Here is a 13010-nt window from a genome sequence, read left to right as displayed (position 1 = left end):
GCCTCATTTAGTTTTACATTAAATTTCTGCGGTCTCCTCAACAACTTCACAAAGCAATATATTTCAGTGGGTCCTAATCTTTCTCTTCCACAGCAGACAGGAAAATATGTTTCTGGTGATATCTTTTAATTGTCCAAGTTGATCCCTGAAATGCTGGATACAGACCAGAAATCAAAAGCAAAACAGCAGACTTGTTCAACGGAGCAGCGTACAACAGCCCATTAGAGAATTATGCAGCAAATATTATCCTTCTCCACTGCTAACACAGTAAAAGCTCCTCAGGGAACAGCTTAACTCACCTGTAACTTAATTTAAAATTTAAAGATTTAAAGCCTAAAGTAATTAATTAAAATAATCTAGATCTCTTGTGAAAGAATAATTCATCATTCACAGGGAAGGGAAGAATTTTAAATTATTTGCATCAACAAATGATGATGTTTTTAAGGTAATCTAATGCAAAAGTCAGTTTTTAAATAAAATACATCAGGTATGGAAACACAATAGAGTATCCACACCATAACCAGCCTGCAGGTTTCTGCCTTTTGTGTCTCAGTGGTAAAAATAAATAAATATTCAATCATCTGTGAATTCATAAAAATCATAAATGGGGAATTTGAAGCTAAAAGAGAGGTAGCTTGCTCTTTCTTCCTCTAACTCTCTAGAGCCAGACCAGCTCTGAAATGTTTGTTAAACACTCAAATGAGGAAAGGAATTCCAATTCTTGATACAGAAGCGTAAAAATGTCTAAAATTATTCATAACAGGACAGGGTTAAACATATATAAGGTTTGAGCATCTGCTGTCCTTAATAATATATATTTGGAATAAGAAAATAAATAAAGTTTCCACTTCATTGCTCTCTGAAGTGGTGTGGGGTTTTTTGGCTGGTTGTTTTGGGTTTTTTTAAATGTGAAGCATACAACTACACTCTCAGAAATTAGCAACACCATTCAAAGGTTTCATATGTTTGCATTCCACTCTACAGCATGGCAACACTAATTCTTATGCAGACTTAAAGCATTAATATGTCTACAATCTTCTTCAACATATTTTCTTCCTTTCCTAATATTTATAAGAAGGTCTTATCTTTGTTTGTCTCCAGACTGAATGCACAGATTACAGATTTTTAAAGCAAAGATACTATTTTATACAACATCAGAGACTTTTGCTTTTGAATTCCTCTGGGAAAAAAAAAGGATTGAAAAATGTTTTATGAGGGTTAGTGACAGTAGTTGGTAAGCATCTAAGTTATTCATGAGCTTAAACAGATTTTCTTCACAACCTCAGGACAGCGGTTCTTCCTCTCAATAACACTATGGTTCCTTGTCTACCACTCCATTTACCATAGCCAAAGAAAATCAGGATGAAGGCTTAAATGGCAGATTTCCTAAGGCAAACTGGTGTGTACATGCTTCCCAAACTGCTCAGTAAATAAAACTTGTTTACACAGAGCTCCACCACATGACAACATGAAAACAGCTTTCAATATTTAATACCTACATGTACACCAAGGTAATCTGAAGCAGTGGTACCACCCAGGGACAATATATTAATCCAGACTTGATAGTTCTAGGAAGTCACCCAGCAATTACAACAGAAGAAGGAAAGAGAATGGAACAATTCTAGTTCTGAAGACACCTCAACTTCTAGTTGCAATGCATGTTTAATTCTTAACAGTTACCTGAAAAAGTTTTTTTACTAAATTAACTTATAAATGTTAAAAGTATAATCATATCTTAATAATATTAATATAATAGAAATAATATAACCTAAATTATAAATTAACTATTACGAAGATATATCTGAAATAACACTGGAGACTGAAAATGAGACCTGCCAAACCCTAAAATCAAAGCCCTCAAATGAAAACATATTCCAAGGAGCTAACTGCAAGCACTAATCCCATAAAGAACTACACCTGTGCAAGCAGAGCAAGACAGCCCATGCCATTTCTGGGTCCACGCTTTGCATCCGACACAGAGCTGTGCTGCTGGCCACTTACATGCACACAGTTATTAGACTGTGGTCCAGCTGGCACTCGGGTAGGAAGTGAGCCTAGCTCACCCCCAGGGAGCAGCTCCTCCAGGCTCAGAGTCCTGAGCACGCTCAAGGTAGGAGAGAGAAGCACAAACATCCACTGCTGTTCCTCTGGGAAGCACTGAGGTGTCACGCTGCAGGACGGCATCCACCAACAATGCTATTTTGCATTAATTAGAAAAAAACCCACAACCTTTTGAAGTTTCATTCTTAATGTTTTGCACTAAAACTTAATCATTCCCTGGTAAAAAACCCAGAAAGACAGAAGGGAACTCAAAGTCTTAAAAGCAGAAAAGCAATCAAGAAGGTGAATATTCAGTTAGTACTTTATCTGAAAATAAATTCAAAACAGGAAAAATTAACTTCAGCTCTTTCAAAAGTGTCACAGGAACAAGGATGGCCAAAAAAAATATAACCTCATGCATCCCCTTGAACGAGTACTATGTGTTAGGACATACACTCTGGCCCCATTCCTCCCAAAAAATCCTCAGGCAGCAATGTGATCTCAAGTGATTCACAAACAAACAAGCAAGGCCATGTTTCTGTTGCTATAACATAACACAGTACTTTTTTTCCCACCTCTGATGTAATTTTTATAACATTATTTTGGAATCTGACTATTTTAAAACTTGGTTGCTATGACACGTTATAGTCATTATATGGATTCATTCCCTACTTTCCAACTGGCAAGACTATTTGTTTCAGTTTTATGAAGTTATATTATGGACAAAAGACACATAAAATATACTGTAAATTCTAAGAGTAGAAACTCCTTTAATGCCTTCCATTCCTTAAATAAATGTGTATTGGAAGAAGGGTTGCCCTAAAGGTCTCCGTACTTCAAGTTTTCTCAAGTTTTCTGAGCCTCATTTCTGAAAGGGATCTTTTCACATTATTACTCCTACTGAGAGATGTCATCTGATTTCTTCCAGAGCCTGTCAATGACTCCCATACTATCTAAATTTACAAATAATCAGTAGGTGACAAATTCTTCCCGTGGACAATAAAACATGGAGTACAAATCCTTCCCTGTTATTTCTGGCTTTAACAACCAGGGATAAAGAAGAGATGATTAACTGATCTCCAGGCTCTTTAACACTTCAGCTTCACCTCCACAAGGCAACACAGGTTTGGGGAAGACATGATTTCCTGTACAATAATTTTCAATTAATGAAATACAGTCGTACCAGACAGATCACATTCAGAACTCAACCTCTAAAAGAGTGATCCAAATATGAAATTCATAACGTAGCATTAACATCACTGAAATCTTTTTAAAATATGCACACAGTATACCTTCATCTTCACAAGCCACATTAAATAGAAAGCAGTTGAGAATCAGAGACTGGAAGGTTACAGTGGCAAAAACTTTACTCTGTATAAAAAAGCATGAACACTGACATATTATAGGAACCTTTAGTTTCTAGTGTGTGAGAACATATAAATTTCCACAATAGGAAAACACAGTGGGTCCATAATGTTCAGTGTCAAAGTTTAACACTAATTTAACAGAAACAAAAACCATCTTTATGGGAAAAAAAAACATGTATGCTAGCACAGTCACTTTTCAAATCAGTAAAAGAGACAATTTTTCCATTTGAGGCTTTACTTGTGTATTCGGCCTAACAATTATTTCATTAAGCTCTTAACAAGTTGAACTTTTCTGTAAACTTTGGCTAAAAGCATTCTAACCAAATCAACTAATTATGGTGCTTCTATACTAGCTAATCATTCTGATGACAACCAGATACAAACCAGACACAAAGTAAGTTGGCACGGACCATCACTCTCAAATTGCCTTAATCAGGACTATGTATTTGCAGGATGGGTCTCCACAAGCACATCCTGTTATAGACCCAGACTGACCTTGTGGCTAAAATATAGAATTTTTCTTTCTTTCTTTTTTTGTTTTTTTTTTAACCTTTTAAGGTGAAATATGTAAGCTATTTCAAGGACCACAACATACATATAGAGATATCAACCCTTTGATTATGATTATTTTGTGAAGTGTGCTGAACAGGTAGTTCATGAAAAAGATACCTGTCATTCCAGCAAGTTTGCATAGTAAGTGTGAAGATCTAGAAAAGAAATAATTATTATATTAATATAATTAGGGAGAATGATTTTTTCTTTAAAGAGTTCAAATTCTACAAAATGAATTAATTTTGCACATTTAGTGACATGCTAGCAAGTCAATCAATTCATGCTTATAGGATCATTTAACTAACAAGTAATCAAAAATAATTTCCACTTGATTTTGAAGAAAGCTCCTTCTAAAGGCAGTACTTTTTGAGACAAATTGGGAGTAAAGGTTATAAAGGGTTTGCTTGTTCATATTTTTAACTACAAAAATAATAATGAATCAGTAGTTCCTAGATGTATGACTCCCTTTCCTAGCTAGGAAGAAGAAGGGAACAAAACAAACTAGAAGTAACAAACTATAACAAACAAACTATAAACTTTCATTTAATTAAGAAACAGAGGATTACCTGTAGGACTTTGTTATTCCCTAAAATGGAAGAGCAGCCATGAAGAACCAACTAGTGTTGTTTTGAAGAAAAGAACTGGGGGAACAAGAAGGCAAATGGGAACAACCATCACTAGTAATTTAAGTGGAAAAGAAATGAGAAAGATGAACGCAAAAGCTAAAGCCCCTGAAGTTTCTTTGGGAATAGCTGATCATTGAAGAAAAGATGACTGTGGCTCACCTGAAGAACCTCCAGTAGGCTGAAGAAGTCCTAGAGTTTCTCAGTTAAGTAACATATTGAGTCAGATTTCTAAGCCTTATCTTATCATTATAAGTAAAGCCTAGGTAGTTCACAGCATATGTTTGATAAAAGCTTACACATATAATGAGTCTCACCAATTTCCCTATATGATCAGTTTTTCTTTCCTTAAATGAAATTCTGTTGTACAGCAAGAAAGAAAGAAAAAAAAATTAATCTAAAGTGATTGTCAATGCCAGACAATTGGCAGGGACAATTCAAGGACAGCAAAGCAGCTGCTACAGATTTTAAACTTATTTTTTGTAATAGATCGGATTTTTAAATTCATAGTGTTCCTTTATAGTCTGTCAGGTTTGTCTCTAGCAGTACTTCCTTTAGGGCAAGCACTGTAGACAGTCTGCCTACCCTGAGGGAAACTAAGACACTCAGATGTGGGGTAAAGGAAAGATATTAACAATTTAAGACAGTGGTCTGCCACCCCTAGGAGAAAGCAATAGTGTAAGTATGGAAACATCTAACTGCTGAGCTTACATTTGTCCTTGGTGGGCTTTGTATTTTCCTCAATAGATTAGGAAGTGCTATAGAGCATACGGTGTTACCCATGGTCTTTGGAGGAGCTCTGAAAATGCTCGTGGTTAACTGGATCTTCTGCCAGGTCTCACTGCCAGGACCTCCAAAGCAAGGAAAGAAGTCAACTGGGAGGCAGCATCAACAAAAAAGGCAGCAGAGCAGGAAAATATCTTGAGCAGGGGAAAACACTATTTGCAAGCTACAAAATATAGACCTTAGAAAGAGAAAAAACTCTAGGAAAAGTATTTTTCCCCTTATTCTTGTAAGGCAAAGAAGTTAACTTATCATAGCCAAATAGAAGATACACTGAGTGAAAGTCACTTCCAGTAACCGAAATATTAATTTTGGTTACTCTTTGACATTGGTTCTCATTTGCACTTTATAGAAAGGCATGTTTGGCAACTCTTTGCTGTGTTACAGAGGGAATTACTTTGAAACTGTTTCCACCTATTCAGTATTTTTTTCCTGCACAGAGCAAACATTGACCTGACAGTCATTCACTAGTACATTAAACTTGGTATTCAATATTCTCATACATTACAAATTGTACTTGAAAGCAGGAAAGACCAGATGTGAACTTCAAAAATTATCTTCATTTTAGGTTACTGCAAGCCCAAAGTAAAGCAAAGTTTTCTCTAGGTGTAGTATACTACATCCGTTCAAGATCGACAGGTACTTGGATCTGTTCATTGTACATTCAGTTTGTCACATGCTTGAAACCCAAGCTTAAGAAATTCCATGGTCTTTCACTTAATCACACCGAGTTGTACATGAAATTCTGCTGAAATCTTCAGATTCATATTCCCTATAAAAAATACCATAACTTACCAACATCAGGACACCATATTAGTTTTCACCATAAATAATTCCATCAGAAAATCCCAAAGAGAATCATCACCTACTGAATACACTTTGCTTACAAAGACCACCCTATATGCTGAGATAATACATTCTTCATAAGCACAGAAGCCTGGATTCAACATAGATATTTAAATGAGAACCATTGCAAAGATATTTAAATGAGAATCATCGCAAAAAAGCAATTATTCAAATGCAAGAAAATTTAATTTGCAGCCGAGCTTTTGCACATCCATACTGCAGATTAGCTACTTGATCCTACTTTGCTCATGGCGGCAAAATATTCACCAGAAAATTGTACCATACAATGAAACATCCTTTACATAAAATCTTCTACACAAATACCAACAATGAATGACAAGAACTCAGAACCACTAGAAGTGGAAACTGGCTGTTTAATCATCAGTTCAGCCTCTCTCAACATTTGTAGTAAACCCACGTATGACAAGGACTGCCTGTACCTCTTGAGCTAGGGTTTACTAATGGGGGGGGGAGGGAAGAGGAATGAGTCTTTGAGAATAAAAGCACCAAACTTGAGTAAATACTCTTTTTAAATATATCTGTTCACACGCATACACACAACTGGCTAATACATTTTACCTTCAACAATGAGATTACCACTGCCAAACCCAAAAACTGTAATGTTTAAAATAACAAAAACCAAGACAGTTAAGGTCTCATAAACATGAACTGTGAGCCTCAAGCCCAAGTGTACAAATTTTGGTGCAGCTCTTCAAAAGAGTAATAATAACTGACAGGTATGAGCATTTAAGTATATGAATGTAAAGTTGTTGGTGGAGAAAACTAAAATAAAAAAAATACACTGGTGAAACTTATGCAAAAAGAGAAACAAAAAACAAAATTTGGAAGAAAGTACAAACAGTACACACCATTCATCCCATTCTACCTTACTACAGCATTAAGGGAGAGTGTGACCTACAAAAATGGATTGTCTCTTCCTCTCAACTGTACAAGACAGTATTAAGTGGTGTATGAGACAGTATTAAGAGCCACACTGAAAGCCACAGGTACAAGGAATAATATGGAAGTAATCAAAAGGAAGTTCCAGTCTATATATGAACCTTCAATGGTTTAACTTCTTCCATGTCTTTTTACCTTCCAAAGTTAACTTTTGCACAATAGCTCTTTGTGAGTTCATTCAGTCAAAATACACAATAAACTGTTTTTTGTTTCTAAGAAGGGTTTACTTGATAGTGAGCATGGTAACAGAAACCCCTAGGGAGTACCAACATTTACAAGAGAAGTAACATGAAGGTTTTTGAAATTACTAATCAAGTCTGTCACAACTGACTGGGAGATATTCACAAAACCCAACTTAGCTAAGAGGGACCAGCCTTTCTTGAAAGAGAAAGATTTCTTGATGAGGTGAGTCAAAGAAAGAATATAACTCCAGTGCTTCAATCAACTGGAGCTTTCCTGAAAAAACCTCTGATTCCATCAGCTATACACAATACTTCAGGAAAAAGTCTTCCTAGATAAAGCTAGGCTTCCAATAACCACTAGTATTTTGGTAATTTTGTAAGTAGTATCAAACACACGAAGAAGGAAAAACATTTCCGTATTTCTAACATCCCTACTTTCTGCAGAAGTGCCAGCTGTGGCTTTCACGAAGTTAAACAGATCTCTGCAGCAAACATAGGAAATTACACAACTGCTGTACCATAGATGACTTCACAGGCATTCTGATCACAATCATAAAAATCACACCCTCTACCACAAAAATATTTTTTACAAAGTGTTAAAGCAGGTTGAAAATATAATAAAATTTAGTGAATGCAAATGTGTTTTAACTTCTAATCTGGCAAGTGCAGGAGAGACTTTATGACTACAGGCCCATTACAGATTAGGCAACTCAGTAAAACTTACAAGGTTGTAGTAAATTTTAGTAGTTCTAAGTTGGCCAGACCCTCTGCTTGTCACTTTGAGTGTCCGGCTGCCTGTTGTTTTCAGAGAAAGGTACCTCATTAGCCACTGCCAAGTAAACAGACACTATGGTTTTTCTAGTCCAGAAAAAAAAATTAATTAACATTTGAAACAAGTTGCTAAAAAGCTACTCCTAGTCAATCACAGCACCTACAATTATAAAAAAAAAAAAGGACATCTTTAAGGTCAGTGTTCTTCTAAGGCAAAATACAAATTGGTAGTAAGAATTCCAATAACAACAGGCTGGAGCAAATCCCTAGGTCCACTCTGAAAACGGTCACCCACATAGGGGACTCAGATGCACACCACACCTGAAATTACAAGACCTGTTACTGAACTAAACCATTTCAAGCTGACAAAGAAACAGAATTACCAGGAAACCAACATTATCAGACATTTTAAACAAAAAGCACGTAATCTTGCGATCTCTGGATGGCATTTTATGTGCTTAAAATGGGTAGAGAGTTACACTGAGCGGGCTTCAACAGAAAAAAACCTGGTCTAGCCAGTCTTTTTATTTCTGTAATAATCGAGGAAAACCATAACTAAGTCTACTTAAGCATTTATCACCAACAAACAATTCTGACAGAACTAAAATATAATCATTCCTCCCGCAGGCTAATGAGGGAATGGCTGGAGCTAAACGGTATCCCATAATAATTTTACGTGTATGAAGTGTTCCATTTCATTTAGTGATATTATAAAAGTGATGCATTGGCCATAACATTTACTGTTTACAATCTGCAGCAAGCTATACCCTTCTCAAGGGAGATTAAGTAATCAAGAAAACGCTATTCACACTATGTATTTGAGAAAAGTAGATCACTGTGCCAATTACAGACTCTTTCCTATACTAAGAAGGATGTGTGCTAGCCTAGAGAGAGAGGAAAGAGAAGACTGGAGATCTGTTTGCTTCTCAGCCGAAAAGGGGGTCATACGTTCACACATTGAAAAAGTTTTCCTTTAGTCCAGCAATGCCTGAAGAGAAAAGAAAAGAAAAAAAAAAAGCTAGTTTTGAGTAGCTGCTGAAGACACTTCATTATAGTGAAAGAAACCTTAAAGCTCTGAAAAACCATACAGTGACTCACAGGACTACAAACAGAAAGATCCAGAAGTAGTCAGATTGCAATTTTGTTTCCAGAGTATCCATTAGAGGCAAATATTTTAATGATAGCATTTCTTTAGAGTATTCTTTGTTAATATTGCTTATGCACCATTTTCCACTCAAAGATCACAGTGATCAATATAGGCTGTAATGAATGAAGTGTAACATCTCCAGAAAACAGATGCTACATTATTCATCTCACAGATAAGTAAATGTAAGTATGAAAAATTAAGTGACTTGCTCTAGTCAGAGCGCCAAAAGCACAGCTGTGAATCTAATCCAGATAGCTCGGCTTCCAATGATCCATTAACCACTAGACATTAGCCTTTCTAAAACAAAATGTAACCTTTCCCTCACATTTCACCCTCTTTCTAACAAATCTGACAAAGCCAGTACTAAGGACGTTCACTACTTGTGGTTGACTTTTAAAACCCCAAAATCTCAGAAATAAAAAAACCCAAGCAAACAAACAAACAAAAAACCAACCCACAAAACAAAACAAAAAAACCTTTACTTCACTGCACGAATTACAGAACTCCCAAATCCTTCTGCAGGGCTCAGTTACCCATCTGTGCCCTCCCAAGAGCAGAGTCAGCAATAGCTCACAGGTTTAAAGCTGCTGGTCAGGCGCAGGCTCGGTCGGAGGTATCAGGGTCACACATCATCCCAGCACAACACCTGCTGCAGTCCTGATTCACGGCAGGCACTTATACCCAGGAGCTGCCACTGCCGCATCCAAACAAGAGGAAGAAATGGATGGGATCATCAGAGAAACGTACACTGGCCCAACAGCTGTTTCTCCACATGGCCCATCTCACATGGACAGTTACTCATCTTTCGGCTGCCTTCTTCGAGGCTCTCAGCACAGACATTGCATTGCAACACCCTGGTGACCCAAAGCCCAGCAAAATTGTAAAACCACTCATAAACACTCCCATCACACCAAAGGCTTTCAGTGTGGTGGCAATTATGACTTACTTATGTTTTCTCAGATCAGAACCTACTCCATGCAGGTAAGTATTGGTAGAAAACCCTCTGCTTTAAGAAATGGTCTCAGGAAGACTTCAAAGGCTGGCAAAGCCTTTAAGCAGGAAGGGAGGGTAGACACAAAACCACTGATGACAAAATGCCACCAGTCAAAGAAAGTTAAGGAAAATTAATATTGTTTAGACATGACAGCAAGCAATCACAATTTGATTGTCAACAATATCAAGATTAATAAGAAAGAACAAGGTCAAATTTCACCTTATTGCAAAATCACACCATAAAACAAGGTGAATGAGGTACAATTTGTGCATTGCTATCAGTGTACTAAAACTTGTCAGCAGAACATTAACTCTTCGTATAATACAAAGGTCAAGCCATTGGAAACACATCTGCATCGAAGCCTTTGGCAATACCAGTGAAGCAAATAAGAACATCCAAAGTAAGGGCACAGCGTTTCAGTTTTATGTGAGAAAATACTTTTTGTTTCCAGCATGACAGATCAGGTTAGTCAGTAGTGTACTCTGAGACATACATGAATTTTAAAAATTAAATTTAAAAATGAATGGCTTTAATCCTGCTGACCCTGGGCATGACTATATTCCTACCAATGCCCCAAGAGCCACAGGCTTACAGAATTAAGCCTGAAGTAGCCCACTTAAAATACCAAAGAAAACCCTACCAATAAACTCTTACATCACAGCTCCACCACAAAACTTCCCACCATTCCCCAAAATACTGCATTTAAATTTAATTCACAAATAAACCAGCAACTACCACACATTGAACAGACAATCTAAAGCTAACACTGAAGTTCCACTTTAGGACTGCAGGTCTCTATGATACTTCTATGACTGTGGTGGAAATTTAAGAGCCCAAATACACTGTGCTTCGATCCTCCTGTTCCCTTCATTCCATCAACTGACCTTACAAAGACAGAAAAACATTTTCCTCTTGTCCCTCGTCTTTATCATAATATCACAACCTCCATTTATAAACAGTTTAACAAACTCCCCTCCACTAGCATTTTCTAAAGTCAGGTATTTTCCATTTTTATTGACAAGTTGATTTGTTTTTTCCAGAAAAGTCTACTTAAATATAAAAATCACCCTTCCTGGAAACCATGTTTCTTTAAAAAAGCTATGTTTGTCCCCGTACTCATTTTGTTCACTCAAGACAACCAGATTTAGAGACAAAGAGCTTGGAAAACAAATCTTTGTATTGTATCATTACACCATGATTGTGGAGTTGCTAAGGACCACTACACAGCTACAATGTCTGTTCTTTAAAAGAAAAGTAGAACATCTGCTTTAAACAAATGCTAATTTTCGTCTTACACCTGTTCAAAAATACTGTGCATACTCAACTTGGATTCTATTAATCTTGCTATAATTGCAGGTACAGCAAACACAGTTCTATCAAAGCAAAAATACCAAAAAAACCAACCAAAATACTCAAATCCCCAGCCAAAAAGCCCTTGGAAAATTGCACTTTTTTTCTCTTCATTTTGGTAAGCTTCTGGAGTTTAATTTTATATATATATAAAAAACAAACAAACAAACAAAAAGCCAAAACAACAAAACACACTGCCAATCAGTTCTTGTATTACAATCGAAGAAAACACTGCTCAACAATCCCCACTTCCGCTTATTGGCAGGAATGCAAGTCTTCCATTAGTTTGCTTTAAAAACTGAAAGAGTGGATAAACAGCTTAACAACCCTAAAATTCTCAACAACGTAAAAAAAACTCGCAGGTCCCAGCTGGATATTCCAAAACAGACAATGTTTCCTCCAATGTTTTCTTGGTAACAAAATAGACAGTTCAGAGCCAGAGCCATTTTGAGTTTTTAAGACGAGTAGTTCTCACGCTTTTCCCCCACCGTTTTCCTTGCAATATAGTTCTTAATATTGAAAATAAATAAATAAATAAATAAATAAACAAAAACCAACCAAACAAAAACAAACAAACAAACAAACAACCCAACGCGCAACTGTTAGTGAGGCAGCCGCACTTTTCCCGCTTTCAAGGAAATCTTTTTTTTTTTTTTTTTTGCACCGCATGGGGAAGTATTGCACGTGGCGTCACAACGAAGCAACTTCCGAATGACAGCGGGTAACCGCAGGGAAAACCTGTTGCGGCAGGGAAAGAAGGAGGATCCCGGAGCGGAGGCGAACCCTCACGGCCCCAGGGCAGCGCGTCCCCGGGGACACCCCCGGCACGGCCCCGGCTCCGGGCGCCGTGCGGCGATGACGACCACCGCCTCCCGACAGCTAGCAGAGCCTAAAACTCCCCCGAGCTCTGACAAGCCTCCCAGGGCTGCGGGCGGCCCCGGTCCCGCCGAGCCATCCCCCCCGGCTCCCCCGGCGCTTACCGGGCGGTGTCGAGCAGCGGGTGCTTGGTGCCCACCAGCTTGCGGACCTGCATGGCGATGTTGCTGAGCTCGTCGCTCAGCAGGCACCGCAGGCTCATGAAGGACGTCGGGTAGCCCACGATCTTCTCTGCCTCCGACACCACCTGGCTCCAGGGCGGGCCGCCCGACGACAGGCACCGCAGCCCGCCGGTGCCGCGCACCCCGCGCCGCAGCAGGGCGCCCCACATGCCGCCTCCCCGGGGAGTCCCCGCTCTCCCGCTACGAGCCCCGGCGGGGCCCCGCACGCCGAGCGGGCACAGAGGAGTGCCCCTCGCGAAGCAGCGCCCCGGCTGTGCCCCGGCCAGCCCTGCCTCCGGCCCGCGTCCCACGCGGCGGCGGCGGCCGGAGACGGCTCATTCTGCCCTGGGGGCCGCCA

The 13010-nt window shown here is 38.6% G+C and overlaps 1 protein-coding gene across 3 annotated transcripts in view; it reads right to left on the bottom strand.

Annotated features, from left to right (window-relative positions):
• PDSS2 (decaprenyl diphosphate synthase subunit 2) overlaps positions 1–13010 on the bottom strand; it is a 110810-nt gene extending 97800 nt beyond the window's left edge. For all 3 annotated transcript variants that reach the window (XR_007628927.1, XM_050315503.1, XM_050315505.1), the window contains exon 1: positions 12596–13010. Coding sequence is in view for 2 of the 3 variants with exons in the window: in XM_050315503.1 (XP_050171460.1) it covers positions 12596–12822 (227 nt within the window). In the remaining variant the exon portion in view is untranslated. The remainder of the gene's footprint in view (positions 1–12595) is intronic.

The sequence above is a fragment of the Myiozetetes cayanensis genome, unplaced genomic scaffold (assembly GCF_022539395.1).
Source record: "Myiozetetes cayanensis isolate MyiCay16 unplaced genomic scaffold, myiCay2020 scf2-11, whole genome shotgun sequence".
Taxonomy (NCBI): Eukaryota; Metazoa; Chordata; class Aves; order Passeriformes; family Tyrannidae; genus Myiozetetes; species Myiozetetes cayanensis.
This window is presented reverse-complemented; position numbering and strand designations above follow the sequence as displayed.